This window comes from Petromyzon marinus, chromosome 27, assembly GCF_048934315.1.
Source record: "Petromyzon marinus isolate PM22_M1 ecotype Great Lakes invasive population chromosome 27, UKy_Petmar_22M1.pri1.0, whole genome shotgun sequence".
In the NCBI taxonomy this organism is placed as follows: Eukaryota; Metazoa; Chordata; class Hyperoartia; order Petromyzontiformes; family Petromyzontidae; genus Petromyzon; species Petromyzon marinus.
The window spans coordinates 14,588,924-14,606,679 of record NC_133693.1 but is presented as its reverse complement, the minus strand read 5'-3'; the positions used below and the strand labels follow the sequence as shown (position 1 = coordinate 14,606,679).

Sequence of the window (17,756 nt, the reverse complement as noted above, 5' to 3'; positions counted from 1 at the left end):
GAACAGCCGCCCTCAATAATCATGAACAGGTTACGTCCTCCACATGGAACCCCCCCCCCCCCATCTCAGTAACATCTGGCAGTTCACCAGTTCAAGCGAGCCTGACTGCTGATGAGACACTGAGAGACGAAGCCTGTTTCAGGGTGCTGCTTGTGTTGAGTTAATGTTGATGATGAGATGCACTCTTAGAAGCTTGTGCGGCTGAGTAGCACCACTCGCATTGTGTGCGTGGAGAAGTGGCGATGTGGAGGCTGTACAGCTCGGATATCTTGTTCCTTGAGCTGCAGCAGCAGCTGTAGTTATGCGTTTGTCCACTAGAGGGCAGCACGTGCCTTGTGGAGAACCTGCAGTGCCCCTACATCCTGTAGCCCTAACCCTATAGCCCTGACCCTATAGCCCTGACCCTATAGCCCTGACCCTATAGCCCTGACCCTATAGCCCTGACCCTATAGCCCTGACCCTATAGCCCTGACCCTAACCTAATACTTTTGGTGTCCTTCCCCGGCACCTCCGATTAGCACGGTTGGCTATGTACGGTGCGAAAGAAATTCAGCCTTCAATAGCTGCCCCCAGACATGAGTTATCATTTGTGGTCAAGTGGCTTCTGAAAAATAAGCTAATACCTCATTGGACTTTACCTGATAATATTTTTAAAAATTGCTTAGTTTATTCTTTTTTTAGTGATTTGTTTACTTTTCCTATACCTTGCACTCCGATCGTTTTTTTTTGTATTGTTTGTTGCTGTAACATACAAAGCCGTCCCTACTGGACATCTCTGAAAAAAGCTTTATAGCTCATCGGATTCCTCCAGTATGATTACATATTCAGATTTTGATTCTTATATACATATCTGGGGCAGCTCCTGTTGGTAGTGAGCCCCGATGAAGGCCAGCAAGGCGCTCGAAGGGGACGGAATGGTCAGAACAGTGTCTGGTCCTCAGACTCACCAGAGACACTCACCAGGGACAGACTCACCACATATCGACACACTCACTCACCCACCCACTCATCCACTCACTCAATCTCCCACCCACCCACTCACCCTCACCCACCGATCCACCCACCTACTCACCCATCCACTCTGACTCACCCACCCACCCACTCTCACTCACCCACCCACTCACCCACCCACCCATTCAACCACCCACTCACCCAGCCACCCACTCACTCACTCACCCGCTCACTCACTCACCCACCTACTAACTCACCCACCCGCTCTCCCACCCACCCACGCACCCACTTGCCCACCAGCTAACTCACCCACTCACTCAATCACCTCCCCACTCACCCACCACTCATTCACCCACTAATTTACCCACTCACACATCCAACCACTCCATTACCCTCTCACACACAGACTCACGAACTCACCCATTCACCCAATCACTCATTCAAAAATCCACTCACCCCTATACTCATTCACCCACTCGCTCAATTACCCACTGACCCACCCAAGCACCAAATCATGTATCCAGCTCCCCATTCATTTAATTAGCCACTCAACCACTGATTCATTCAAACTAACTCACTGACCCACCCACTCACTCATCCACCCACCTAATAATTCACCAACTCAACCATCCACTTACTCATTAACACATTCACACATCCACCAATTTACACACTAACCCACTCATTCAATTACCCATCCACCCATTCAACCACCAACCATCCACTCACCCAGGCACCAACTGATCCAATTACCCATCCACTCACCCACATATCCACACACCGATGCACTCATTCATCCACCACCTACCCACCCACTTACTCAATTTCCCACTCACCCAAGCAGTAATGTGATGGTTTATAATGTGCAGTTAATGGCAACCGCGCTGAGACCATTAATTCACCAGACTTGAGAACCTGCTTTAATCGTAGGTGAATTCCTGGATTCAACCCCATTTTAGTGCTCTGACCTCTGAGCCACTGGACCATCTCTAGACAATCAACACCCCCCCCCATGTTAAATACATAAGCAGCCTGTTTAGTAAGAAGCATTATTGGAATACTTTACCAAGACAATTGGTATTGTGGAGCAGTCCTGCAATTGCTTTCTCATGCCTCTGCTGGCAAGAAGAATTTACACAATAGAGACCTCTAGAAAGGCGTTTGAACGATATTTTGGTCTATTCTTCCATACTCGTCAGATGATTTTGAAGAGGAAGGAGTACCCACACTTTTACCCACCACACGCAACTTGCCACTCGATTTTGGTGTACCCAGTTGTACTGTTTGGCGGACAGAGGCAGGGGAACTTCAGATACTCGACCATTTGTTTCAACTGCTGTGCCAGAAGGTGGAACCAGCAATCTCTCTATTGCCAGTGAAGTTTACGAGCCATTGCATCACAGCAGCCCCCTCCAGTATGCAATGCTAAACGAGGGTCTCTCTCTCTGCGTGCACATCAGGGTAATATTTAATGAGGTGGTATGGACGTCTCGCTGCTTCGTGATGGATGTGATGGCATTGGGAAAGTGGAGCAATGGAACAGCGGGGCATTAGGGCAGAGTGGCATCAAAGCAGTGGGGCAGCGGAGCAGAGGGGCAGTGAGGCAATGGGGCAGTGGGCAGAGGGGCAGCAGGACAGCGGAAGCAGCTTGGCAGACGGGCAGTGGGGCAGTGAAGGGGTGGATGTGTCAGACGAATCGCCTGATGATCTTTTCCCACCACTGCTTGTACACGTTCTGAAGAAGGGCCATTGCCTGAAACTTCTCTCATGACATAGTTGTCATTGTACCGCCGCACACACAGCCGGGACACTGCACACGAGCCAAGGCACATTGAACCAACCCAGGCAGCGCTCACAAGCAATGCAAAGTTACATTGTTTCCTCATAGGTTTATGTCATAAAGTTTATAATAAAAACAACAATGATAATTATTACATAATGCATTGGATTGATGCTAACTCTTAACAGAGTTAGTCTGTTGGCAGCAGTCAGTGTCCAGTACAGTCCTGGCATCTGCTGCTCAGTTTCCTTCCCCGGCTGCGGTCCCAGTGGCACCTCCATCACCCCAACTGTGCAGTCGACCGGCCGCAACCAAACAGCATCATGCTGCGGAAGAGCGCACGGATCGCGTTCGCCACACGAGCCAGGCCCTTTCGTTCCTGCACTACAACCGCCTCCTGCCACTCTGTCTCCTCCTCTGTCTCCTCCTCTGTCTCCTTCCCCGTCGCCTCCTCTGTCTCCTCCGTCTTCTCTTTCTCCGTCGTTTCGACCTCCTGCATCACCATCTCTTCCACCACCACCACCACCATCTTCTCCTTTTCCTCCTCCACAGCCATCTTCTCCTCCATCTCCTTGTCGTCCTCTTCGTCCTCCACCGCTATCTCCTCATTTGTCTTCTCCAACTCCCTCTCCACCTTCTCCATTTCCTCTTTCACCTCCTCCTTCACTTCCTCTTTCATCTTCTTCTCCACAACCTCTCTCTTCTCTTCAACGGCCTGCGAGGATTGCTGCGCTGACTCCGCTCTGTGAAGAGACGCGCATGACACCGTTCAACCTTCTTGCTATGGCAGACATCGCAGTCGTCTCCTTACAATCTGTAGGTGGACTGTGTGGCGGATTAATTCGAATTTAATAACCACAGAAAACATCACAATCAGTGAGTACGCTTGGCATTGCAGCTGTCATTCTCTCAATGCAAGGCTAGCACGAAGAAAGGTGCTGCTGAATCTAACACAGACTGCTGTAGTTTCACAGTAGTGGCTGGAATTGCTGTGTAAATCCAATGGAATAACTTGCAGTGACATTTGTATATGTGTACTATAATTGATCCCTGGCACACAATGGCATACTCATTTCCAATGACATCAGGGGAGATTTTTAACGTGTGCTATGAAGGAGAGGGTGTGCGTGTCTTTGTGGTTTACGCAGCAGCACTAATACCCAGGGCAGGACGCCAGAGCTGAACTGTAAGCAGTGAGTGATGAACCCGCTATCGCTGGCCCGCTTCACCCATGCACGATTGTGGAAAAATATCTATGGTGATTCGTGGTCGACTAAGTTGCCCCCTTTGACTTTGATGGCATCTCAGAGCGCTTTACACGTGATGAGCCACTCACATCTTGCATTTCTCGTCTTAATGCATTTGAAAGGGGGCACCCCCCTCCTCCCAATGGCAGCTATCCTTGTGCAGTAAAAATACACTTGGTAGTTGGCCAGGAAACGGGCATTAGTCTGGCAACAATATAGTGGATGTAGGGTTACATGGTGAATATATTACCGAATTGTTACGTGGTCTCACCCAGAAAGCAATTATGGAGAACATTTCTATCGCCGAATGTACATGTGGGGTTTGCGTTGTCTGTGTGTTTGTGCGGGTGCCAGAGCTGGAACATCTTTGCCTCATAACTAGAGGGATCTAGGTTCGATTCCCAACTGGGCCACTTTCTCTGTGTGGAGTTTGTTCTCTCCCCCTGTTCTGGGTGGGCTCTGCAGCTTTCTCCCCATAACTGAACCCACATAAGCAATGCATATCACTCAATTAGGATCGCAAACAACAGTCATTTTGTTCCCGATTACTAACAAAACTTGGCAGGACCCTGCTGAAAAAAGGTCTTGAGACTCACTGATGCTTATCCTGCGTAAACAATCATAATAAATACACACAGGACACACGCAGAGTTGCTTACCCTGGCTCAGCGGCTCCTTCTCTAAAGACATCTTCTCCAATGTGCAGTGTGATTGGGCCCTGTACAGGAGTGGTAGTGGTGGTTGTAGCGGTAGCGGAGGAGGTGGCGGTGGTGCTGGTGGTGGTGCTGGTGGTGGTGTTGGTGGTGGTGCTGGCGGTGGTGCTGGTGGTGGTGCTGGCGGTGGTTCTGGTGGTGGTGCTGGTGGTGGTGCTGGTGGTGGTGCTGGTGGCCTTGGTCCGGAGGCAGTGGTGCTTCAATTTGGTGAAGCGCTTCTCCTCCTCGAGAGGCTTCACCTCGCCGAGGTTATTCACCTCCCGAATGCTCCTCTGGTTCTTGGGGCGCCTACACTTGAGCTGCTTCTATTCGTGCATATGCACAACGATAAGCACAGGAACATTCAAACATGCACACACATGCACAAAATAATACCCACACGCACGCAAACATGCATTTCCACCCATACACAAATGCATACTCACACACCTATGCATGGAGGCAAACATGTATATTGACTCATCCAATTATGCTGAGCACACACATACATATACACAATCACCCGATGTTAAAGCAAAACTTTACCAATCAGTACTTTGGACACAACATTAATGTATCCCTAACCACTAATTCGCCTAAACCCTACAAACTAATGATACATGTTACACCCTCATATATTCCCACAGACACCTATCGACCCCACAGACCTCATGAACCCCATTGAGGCCTTGATCAACTGCGATAATTTAATGGCGATTGTTATTAACATTCATCACGGGCAATAGGTGCCACAGAATGTTCCATTGTAAGGATCTAGCTGCCCATAATCTGGAAAAATCTAACAGCAGCGCTCATCGTGGGCAACTGGAATAGCACCTTCCAATGAGCTCACAGACAGAGGTCGCGTCACTGCCTGAAAAAAAGGCCAATTTATGTGCATGCACGAGTGGGATATGGCGTGACATGGTGGCAAGATGGGGTGATGTCGGGAGATGATGTGGTGGTATTTAGATGTGATGTGTTGGAATGTTATGGAGAGATCGTGTCGTGTGATGGTGTAGACACATGGTGAGGTTCTGTGATGGGTTATTGACTGGATGATGGGGTGGTATGATGGGAAAGGTGGTGTGGAGAGATGGTTTGGTGATGTGATGTGTAGTCATGTTGTAGTTTTATCGTGTGGTGGCATGGTGTGCTTTCGTGTACAGACGGTGTCCTTGACCCTCACCGACCACATACACACCTTTTGGTCGCAATTCTTGTCACCTTGGTTCGGGAAAGGGTCAACTCTGTCCATAATGTCCCCCCACGTGGTCGTTTGGAGCTGCGACTTCCGGACTACGGAGCACAGACATTTCATTCAAAGGATGAGTGATGGGTTAGAGAATGAAGCACATGGAGATTTCACAGAACTCATTCTGAGATCCCTCTAGTTACCTCTTATCACACTACAGGCCCTGCTATTGAGAAATATTCATCACATGGCATTAACACTTTACATGTCATATTTTTGTGAGCATGTTGAGATCATTCATTCCATAAACTTGAGACCCTAGTTTAATTATAGGTTGCTGAAACCCAGAGCTTAATAAACGTTCTCTGCCATGCTGGATCAGTGTCTAATCCCTTACCCACCAAGCCAGTTCTGCTGAATGCCATTATTATGGAGTTCTCCTCTGCATTTCCTAGTAATTTGTGAAAAGTAAGTTTATAGCTCATCAGAATTCTCCAGAATATATAAATATTCTGATTCTAACAAACTATTTTATGTAGGTATATGTAACTTACTCTCATAGTGCTCCAAGATATCAGCCCACTTAAGTTGTCTGTCCATGTTGTAGGTGTTGTGTCTGTTTGATGGTGGTGGCCTGGAGGGGTTAGAACAAGGATCAAATTTATCAACTCAATTAATCACTCATCCTCTCAATAATTACCATTTTCCACTCACAGTACCAGTTCACTCACTCTTGTGCATGTTGATTTACAAGCCCCTTCATTTACTTGCTTACCGCCAACTCACTCACTTGTGCACCCGCTCACTCACTCATTCACTCAGCCACTCACACATGTTTATTCCAATCCACTATTCCATTGAACATAATCGTCAGACTTAACCATGTTCATGTAAAACCCATTTGTATTAATCCACTGGTTGATAAACGCCTCTCAATGCCTCATGGATGATGAGGGTTATGTAACCATACTTAAAAACGCTGGTCAGTGTGGGTTGGTGAAGGTCGGGGAGACTGCAAAAGAAAATATATTTCTGCACTGCCCTCCAATGCTCACAATGGCTATTACACCATTTATAGCACGTGGTGGCCACCCAATGCTAGGACATCCAATCACTCCCCAAGCTAGACCCTGCTTAGCTTCTGAGACCTGATGAAATCAGGAACATAACGGGTAATCTAATCAGAGGTCAACCAATAGAATTACCTGAGCAATATCCCTCGCCCAAACATCAAAATACTATTACTCAAGCATAACCCGAACACCTGATAGGCAACCCTAACCCGTCATACCGAACACTAACCCTTAATACACAAACCCTAATACACAACCGTAACTCTAAGTTCTAAACCGTAACTGTATCACACTTGCCCGTATGGCAAACTCCAACCTCTAATTATAACTGTGAACTCTAACCCTTCACTCTATCCCCAAACACTAAAACTCAGCCTGTAGCCCATAACCACAACTTTTCACCCCTAATTATTAACAACGATCCCTGATCATTTTTAAAACGCCCGTGTCGGGCTCACTTTTCAGATGTGATGAAGACCGGGCTCACAACTGACGAGATTAACTTTGCTTTTATCACCGGTTGTGCATCTTTTAAAAACTAGAATGCGAAATAATCGCGTCCAGTTGCACATTATTTAATTGTAAATGCATTTACATAATTTTGCTTTACAAACAATGTTTTCCATCAATTAAATAATTGTTGAATAACAAGACAAAATGCAGGAGTATCTGCATTATTATGAAAAAACTATTGTAACATTTACAATATTATAGAAATAAGAGAGAAAATAATAAATTGTGTCAAGCAGACGATCATACACTGCAACACGTAAATTAACAATTGGGAATTGTTTAATGATTAATGTTCACCTCTTTTGCATGCCGTTTCTACTTGAAACTAATTCTCACAACAATGTAAGAAATATCTACATCAATATTAATTCTTCCGTCAAGAATCCAAAAATTACAATATCCACGACATTGTAGTTTGATTTTATAATAACATTTGCTAAAATTATATATTTAAACGTATTTGTTACAACACGTTACCATAAGCTGAGCTAAACCCCCAAACCCCTCATGCTCATGTAGTGAGTGAGACCCCCACACCCTTGAAAGCCTCAATAAAAACCCCATTAACACGCAAACAATCCTTAAACCACCCCTTTCAGGCTCACCGGTTAAATGATGTGCAGGCTGACAACTGCTGAGATTAATTTCAGTTTAATCAACAATAGTGGAGGCTTTAATAACCACGAGGCTAAATAATCTCACGCTTATTTTAGCTGAGACAAGAAACACGGCGACCAATAAACACAGCTCTTCCAATATGAATGACACGTGGTGCATGACGTCATAGATATCATGATGTCAAAGGTACCACCCACATGACTGTGACATCACAGACTGGAGACAACTACGTCATCAGCCAGGATCTGACCTGAACAGCAGACCCCTTCCTAATGTTAAATGTAATGTAACTCAGATTATTTCGGGCACAATTGTCCCAGTAATAAGAAAATGATGATTGTGTACATTTTATTGGTAATCTAGATGACTTAAACAGGCTCGTTATCAACGTTTTGAATGGTTACACGGTTACGGTCTAAACAATGTTAGAAACAGCAATATATGAAGTGATATTCCAAGTTACGAATCTAATTGTCTTAATTTGATGGCAGACAATCCAATTACCACAATATTATGAATATTTGAGTCTAGTTTGAGGTGACAATGTAAAATTATATTTTTAAAATGGCATCTTATGAAAAAAACTATTGTAACATTTACAATATTATAGAAATAAAAGAGAAAATCATAAATTGTGTCAAGCAGATGATCATACACTGCAATACAAATTAACAATTGGGAATTGTTTAATGATTAATGTTCACCTTTTGCATGCCGTTTCTATTTGAAACTAATTTTTACATCAAGAATCAGTCACATAAAACGACAATGTCAGAAATATCCACATCATTATTAATTCTACCGTCAAGAATCCAAGAATCACAATATCCACGACATTGCAGTTTGATTTTCTGATAACATATGCTAAAATTGTATATTCAAAAGTATTTGTTACAACACGTTACCTTAAGCTAAGCTAAACCCCCAAACCCCTCATGCTCATGTAGTGAGTGAGACCCCCACACCCTTGAAAGCTTCAATAATAAACCCGATTAACACGCAAACCATCCTTAAACCACCCCTTTCAGTTTGATTTTATAATAACATTTGCTAAAATTATATATTTAAACGTATTTGTTACAACACGTTACCATAAGCTGAGCGAAACCCCCAAACCCCTCATGCTCATGTAGTGAGTGAGACCCCCACACCCTTGAAAGCCTCTCGGTCACGGTCATTTCCTCACTTTTCTACGCTTGCGAAACGTGGACCCCCCTAATGGAACATCTTCGCCGGTTAGAAACATTTAGACAGGCCTGCCTACGATCCATCCTGGGTTTAACCAGACTGGATTGTGTGAGGAGCTCACAAATCCTTGAAAGATCTGGGCAAGGTCCCATCGGTGAGCTCCTCCGGCGGGCAAGGCTGCGATGGCTGGGTCATGTAGCCCGCATGCCCAGCCACCGCATGCCGAAACAGCTTTTGTTCGGCCGGATCGAGGGGGCTAAACGGGCGCGGCACAGGCTAGAGAGGAGATGGAGTGGTGTGGTACAGGAGGACGTGGAGCTGAGTGGAGTTGCCGATGACTGGTACCAGCAGTGTCAAAATCGGCCTCTGTGGAGGAGGCTCATGAAGGACGCTACTGGGCATTTGGAGGTAGTCGCCCTCCAACAACAATGGAGGGCAGAGGAGCGACGCTCACAACAATGAGGGGAGCGCCGGGTGGCTAGGGCACAGCAGGTTGGCACAATAGGGGGCACAGGTGGTGCATCAGCCAGTCATCTCAGTCATCTCAGTCAATCGACCCGTGGCACCTGGGTCTGCCCCGTGACCTCCTGCCAGCGGGCGTTCGACACTTCACGTGGCCTCAAGGTGCACATGGCCTGGCACAAGCGTCGTGGTGACGTCACCGCCACTTAGTGGCGAATGGCGGTTGTTGTTATATATCTACTGTAATCACCCAGGAATGTATGTCCTTAACGTTCGTGACGTCACTCCACATCGACCAGCCCCCCTCATTAATATTCATGAGAAGGTGACGTCCTCCAAATGGACACACCCCCACCCCTCATTCATAATCATAAGCGGGTGACGTCACTCAAGATGCAGTACTCCCCCCCTCACTAATAATCATGAACAAGTGACGTCACTCCACATCGAACAGCCGCCCTCAATAATCATGAACAGGTTACGTCCTCCACATGGAACCCCCCCCCCCCCATCTCAGTAACATCTGGCAGTTCACCAGTTCAAGCAAGCCTGACTGCTGATGAGACACTGAGAGACGAAGCCTGTTTCAGGGTGCTGCTTGTGTTGAGTTAATGTTGATGATGAGATGCACTCTTAGAAGCTTGTGCGGCAGAGTAGCACCACTCGCATTGTGTGCGTGGAGAAGTGGCGATGTGGAGGCTGTACAGCTCGGATATCTTGTTCCTTGAGCTGCAGCAGCAGCTGTAGTTATGCGTTTGTCCACTAGAGGGCATCACGTGCCTTGTGGAGAACCTGCAGTGCCCCTACATCCTGTAGCCCTAACCCTATAGCCCTGACCCTATAGCCCTGACCCTATAGCCCTGACCCTATAGCCCTGACCCTATAGCCCTGACCCTATAGCCCTGACCCTATAGCCCTGACCCTATAGCCCTGACCCTAACCTAATACTTTTGGTGTCCTTCCCCGGCACCTCCGATTAGCACGGTTGGCTATGTACGGTGCGAAAGAAATTCAGCCTTCAATAGCTGCCCCCAGACATGAGTTATCATTTGTGGTCAAGTGGCTTCTGAAAAATAAGCTAATACCTCATTGGACTTTACCTGATAATATTTTTAAAAATTGCTTAGTTTATTCTTTTTTTAGTGATTTGTTTACATTTCCTATACCTTGCACTCCGATCGTTTTTTTTGTATTGTTTGTTGATGTAACGTACAAAGCCGTCCCTACTGGACATCTCTGAAAAAAGCTTTATAGCTCATCGGATTCCTCCAGTATGATTACATATTCAGATTTTGATTCTTATATACATATCTGGGGCAGCTCGTGTTGGTAGTGAGCCCCGATGAAGGCCAGCAAGGCGCTCGAAGGGGACGGAATGGTCAGAACAGTGTCTGGTTCTCAGACTCACCAGAGACACTCACCAGGGACAGACTCACCACATATCGACACACTCACTCACCCACCCACTCATCCACTCACTCAATCTCCCACCCACCCACTCACCCTCACCCACCCATCCACCCACCTACTCACCCATCCACTCTGACTCACCCACCCACCCACTCTCACTCACCCACCCACTCACTCACTCATACACACACTCACCAACTCACCCAATCACTCAATCATTCAAATACCACTTACCCACGTACTTATTCACCCACTCACTCAATTACCCACTCACCCACCCACTCAACTACTCACCCACCCACTCACCCACTCACTCACCCACCCACTCACCCACCCACTCATTCAACCACCCACTCACCCAGCCACCCACTCACTCACTCACTGACCCGCTCACTCACTCACCCACCTACTAACTCACCCACTCGCTCTCCCACCCACCCACGCACCCACTTGCCCACCAGCTAACTCACCCACTCACTCAATCACCTCCCCACTCACCCACCACTCATTCACCCACTAATTTACCCACTCACACATCCAACCACTCCATTACCCTCTCACACACAGACTCACGAACTCACCCATTCACCCAATCACTCATTCAAAAATCCACTCACCCCTATACTCATTCACCCACTCGCTCAATTACCCACTGACCCACCCAAGCACCAAATCATGTATTCAGCTCCCCATTCATTTAATTAGCCACTCAACCACTGATTCATTCAAACTAACTCACTGACCCACCCACTCACTCATCCACCCACCTAATAATTCACCAACTCAACCATCCACTTACTCATTAACACATTCACACATCCACCAATTTACACACTAACCAACTCATTCAATTACCCATCCACCCATTCAACCACCAACCATCCACTCAACCAGGCACCAACTGATCCAATTACCCATCCACTCACCCACATATCCACACACCGATGCACTCATTCATCCACCACCTACCCACCCACTTACTCAATTTCCCACTCACCCAAGCAGTAATGTGATGGTTTATAATGTGCAGTCAATGGCAACCGCGCTGAGACCATTAATTCACCAGACTTGAGAACCTGCTTTAATCGTAGGTGAATGCCTGGATTCAACCCCATTTTAGTGCTCTGACCTCTGAGCCACTGGACCATCTCTAAACAATCAACACCTCCCCCCATGTTAAATACATATGCAGCCTGTTTAGAACGCAGCATTATTGGAATACTTTGCCAACACAATTGGTATTGTGGAGCAGTCCTGCAATTGCTTTCTCATGCCTCTGCTGGCAGGAAGAATTTCCACAAGAGAGACCTCTAGAAAGGCGTTTGAACGATATTTTGGTCTATTCTTCCATACTCGTCAGATCATTTTGAAGAGGAAGGAGTACCCACACTTTTACCCACCACACGCAACTTGCCACTCGATTTTGGTGTACCCAGTTGTACTGTTTGGCGGACAGAGGCAGGGGAACTTCAGATACTCGACCATTTGTTTCAACTGCTGTGCCAGAAGGTGGAACCAGCAATCTCTCTATTGCCAGTGAAGTTTACGAGCCATTGCATCACAGCAGCCCCCTCCAGTATGCAATGCTAAACGAGGGTCTCTCTCTCTGCGTGCACATCAGGGTAATATTTAATGAGGTGGTATGGACGTCTCGCTGCTTCGTGATGGATGTGATGGCAGTGGGAAAGTGGAGCAATGGAACAGCGGGGCATTAGGGCAGAGTGGCATCAAAGCAGTGGGGCAGCGGAGCAGAGGGGCAGTGAGGCAATGGGGCAGTGGGCAGAGGGGCAGCAGGACAGCGGAAGCAGCTTGGCAGAGGGGCAGTGGGGCAGTGAAGGGGTGGATGTGTCAGACGAATCGCCTGATGATCTTTTCCCACCACTGCTTGTACACGTTCTGAAGAAGGGCCATTGCCTGAAACTTCTCTCATGACATAGTTGTCATTGTACTGCCGCACACACAGCCGGGACACTGCACACGAGCCAAGGCACATTGAACCAACCCAGGCAGCGCTCACAAGCAATGCAAAGTTACATTGTTTCCTCATAGGTTTATGTCATAAAGTTTATAATAAAAACAACAATGATAATTATTACATAATGCATTGGATTGATGCTAACTCTTAACAGAGTTAGTCTGTTGGCAGCAGTCAGTGTCCAGTACAGTCCTGGCATCTGCTGCTCAGTTTCCTTCCCCGGCTGCGGTCCCAGTGGCACCTCCATCACCCCAACTGTGCGGTCGACCGGCCGCAACCAAACAGCATCATGCTGCGGAAGAGCGCATGGATCGCGTTCGCCACACGAGCCAGGCCCTTTCGTTCCTGCACTACCACCGCCTCCTGCCACTCTGTCTCCTCCTCTGTCTCCTCCTCTGTCTCCTTCCCCGTCGCCTCCTCTGTCTCCTCCGTCTTCTCTTTCTCCGTCTTTTCGACCTCCTGCATCACCATCTCTTCCACCACCACCACCACCATCTTCTCCTTTTCCTCCTCCACAGCCATCTTCTCCTCCATCTCCTTGTCGTCCTCTTCGTCCTCCACCGCTATCTCCTCATTTGTCTTCTCCAACTCCCTCTCCACCTTCTCCATTTCCTCTTTCACCTCCTCCTTCACTTCCTCTTTCATCTTCTTCTCCACAACCTCTCTCTTCTCTTCAACGGCCTGCGAGGATTGCTGCGCTGACTCCGCTCTGTGAAGAGACGCGCATGACACCGTTCAACCTTCTTGCTATGGCAGACATCGCAGTCGTCTCCTTACAATCTGTAGGTGGACTGTGTGGCGGATTAATTCGAATTTAATAACCACAGAAAACATCACAATCAGTGAGTACGCTTGGCATTGCAGCTGTCATTCTCTCAATGCAAGGCTAGCACGAAGAAAGGTGCTGCTGAATCTAACACAGACTGCTGTAGTTTCACAGTAGTGGCTGGAATTGCTGTGTAAATCCAATGGAATAACTTGCAGTGACATTTGTATATGTGTACTATAATTGATCCCTGGCACACAATGGCATACTCATTTCCAATGACATCAGGGGAGATTTTTAACGTGTGCTATGAAGGAGAGGGTGTGCGTGTCTTTGTGGTTTACGCAGCAGCACTAATACCCAGGGCAGGACGCCAGAGCTGAACTGTAAGCAGTGAGTGATGAACCCGCTATCGCTGGCCCGCTTCACCCATGCACGATTGTGGAAAAATATCTATGGTGATTCGTGGTCGACTAAGTTGCCCCCTTTGACTTTGATGGCATCTCAGAGCGCTTTACACGTGATGAGCCACTCACATCTTGCATTTCTCGTCTTAATGCATTTGAAAGGGGGCACCCCCCTCCTCCCAATGGCAGCTATCCTTGTGCAGTAAAAATACACTTGGTAGTTGGCCAGGAAACGGGCATTAGTCTGGCAACAATATAGTGGATGTAGGGTTACATGGTGAATATATTACCGAATTGTTACGTGGTCTCACCCAGAAAGCAATTATGGAGAACATTTCTATCGCCGAATGTACATGTGGGGTTTGCATTGTCTGTGTGTTTGTGCGGGTGCCAGAGCTGGAACATCTTTGCCTCATAACTAGAGGGATCTAGGTTCGATTCCCAACTGGGCCACTTTCTCTGTGTGGAGTTTGTTCTCTCCCCCTGTTCTGGGTGGGCTCTGCAGCTTTCTCCCCATAACTGAACCCACATAAGCAATGCATATCACTCAATTAGGATCGCAAACAACAGTCATTTTGTTCCCGATTACTAACAAAACTTGGCAGGACCCTGCTGAAAAAAGGTCTTGAGACTCACTGATGCTTATCCTGCGTAAACAATCATAATAAATACACACAGGACACACGCAGAGTTGCTTACCCTGGCTCAGCGGCTCCTTCTCTAAAGACATCTTCTCCAATGTGCAGTGTGATTGGGCCCTGTATAGGAGTGGTAGTGGTGGTTGTAGCGGTAGCGGAGGAGGTGGCAGTGGTGCTGGTGGTGGTGCTGGTGGTGGTGCTGGTGGTGGTGCTGGCGGTGGTGCTGGTGGTGGTGCTGGCGGTGGTGCTGGTGGTGGTGCTGGTGGTGGTGCTGGTGGCCGTGGTCCGGAGGCAGTGGTGCTTCAATTTGGTGAAGCGCTTCTCCTCCTCGAGAGGCTTCACCTCGCCGAGGTTATTCATCTCCCGAATGCTCCTCTGGTTCTTGGGGCGCCTACACTTGAGCTGCTTCTATTCGTGCATATGCGCAACGATAAGCACAGGAACATTCAAACATGCACACACATGCACAAAATAATACCCACACGCACGCAAACATGCATTTCCACCCATACACAAATGCATACTCACACACCTATGCATGGAGGCAAACATGTATATTGGCTCATCCAAATATGCTGAGCACACACATACATATACACAATCACCCGATGTTAAAACAAACCTTTACCAATCAGTACTTTTGAACAAAGCATTAATGTATCCCTAACCACTAATTCGCCTAAACCCTACAAACTAATGATACATGTTACACCCTCATATATTCCCACAGACACCTATCGACCCCACAGACCTCATGAACCCCATTGAGGCCTTGATCAACTGCGATAATTTAATGGCGATTGTTATTAACATTCATCACGGGCAATAGGTGCCACAGAATGTTCCATTGTAAGGATCTAGCTGCCCATAATCTGGAAAAATCTAACAGCAGCGCTCATCGTGGGCAACTGGAATAGCACCTTCCAATGAGCTCACAGACAGAGGTCGCGTCACTGCCTGAAAAAAAGGCCAATTTATGTGCATGCACGAGTGGGATATGGCGTGACATGGTGGCAAGATGGGGTGATGTCGGGAGATGATGTGGTGGTATTTAGATGTGATGTGTTGGAATGTTATGGAGAGATCGTGTCGTGTGATGGTGTAGACACATGGTGAGGTTCTGTGATGGGTTATTGACTGGATGATGGGGTGGTATGATGGGAAAGGTGGTGTGGAGAGATGGTTTGGTGATGTGATGTGTAGTCATGTTGTAGTTTAATCGTGTGGTGGCATGCTGTACTATCGTGTACAGACGGTGTCCTTGACCCTCACCGACCACATACACACCTTTTGGTCGCAATTCTTGTCACCTTGGTTCGGGAAAGGGTCAACTCTGTCCATAATGTCCCCCCACGTGGTCGTTTGGAGCTGCGACTTCCGGACTACGGAGCACAGACATTTCATTCAAAGGATGAGTGATGGGTTAGAGAATGAAGCACATGGAGATTTCACAGAACTCATTCTGAGATCCCTCTAGTTACCTCTTATCACACTACAGGCCCTGCTATTGAGAAATATTCATCACATGGCATTAACACTTTACATGTCATATTTTTGTGAGCATGTTGAGATCATTCATTCCATAAACTTGAGACCCTAGTTTAATTATAGGTTGCTGAAACCCAGAGCTTAATAAACGTTCTCTGCCATGCTGGATCAGTGTCTAATCCCTTACCCACCAAGCCAGTTCTGCTGAATGCCATTATTATGGAGTTCTCCTCTGCATTTCCTAGTAATTTGTGAAAAGTAAGTTTATAGCTCATCAGAATTCTCCAGAATATATAAATATTCTGATTCTAACAAACTATTTTATGTAGGTATATGTAACTTACTCTCATAGTGCTCCAAGATATCAGCCCACTTAAGTTGTCTGTCCATGTTGTAGGTGTTGTGTCTGTTTGATGTTGGTGGCCTGGAGGGGTTAGAACAAGGATCAAATTTATCAACTCAATTAATCACTCATCCTCTCAATAATTACCATTTTCCACTCACAGTACCAGTTCACTCACTCTTGTGCATGTTGATTTACAAGCCCCTTCATTTACTTGCTTACCGCCAACTCACTCACTTGTGCACCCGCTCACTCACTCATTCACTCACCCACTCACACATGTTTATTCCAATCCACTATTCCATTGAACATAATCGTCAGACTTAACCCTGTTCATGTAGAACCCATTTGTATTAATCCACTGGTTGATAAACGCCTCTCAATGCCTCATGGATGATGAGGGTTATGTAACCATACTTAAAAACGCTGGTCAGTGTGGGTTGGTGAAGGTCGGGGAGACTGCAAAAGAAAATATATTTCTGCACTGCCCTCCAATGCTCACAATGGCTATTACACCATTTATAGCACGTGGTGGCCACCCAATGCTAGGACATCCAATCACTCCCCAAGCTAGACCCTGCTTAGCTTCTGAGACCTGATGAAATTAGGAACATAACGGGTAATCTAATCAGAGGTCAACCAATCGAATTACCTGAGCAATATCCCTCGCTCAAACATCAAAATACTATTACTCAAGCATAACCCGAACACCTGATAGGCAACCCGAACCCGTCATACCGAACACTAACCTTTAATACACAAACCCTAATACACAACCGTAACTCTAAGTTCTAAACCGTAACTGTATCACACTTTTGATTTAAAGCTTTCGTGACTGCAGTAATTCATATTCTTAGTTTTTTCGGTAAAGTCACGTTGAAGGGAAACAACTAAATAACAAAATATATATAAAACAATAAAAAATTATCACGACGTTTCGACCATAACTGATGATGACCGTTTGAGTTATGGTCGAAACGTCGTGAGAATTTTTTATTGTTTTATATATA

At 46.7% G+C, this 17,756-nt stretch overlaps 1 protein-coding gene across 1 annotated transcript in view; it reads right to left on the bottom strand.

Annotated features, from left to right (window-relative positions):
* LOC142929217 (U3 small nucleolar ribonucleoprotein IMP4-like) overlaps positions 1-12,277 on the bottom strand; it is a 70,400-nt gene extending 58,123 nt beyond the window's left edge. The window contains 1 exon segment of the mRNA XM_076069973.1: positions 12,259-12,277. Coding sequence (XP_075926088.1) covers positions 12,259-12,277 — 19 coding nt within the window.
* Between the last annotated feature and the right edge of the window lie 5,479 nt (positions 12,278-17,756).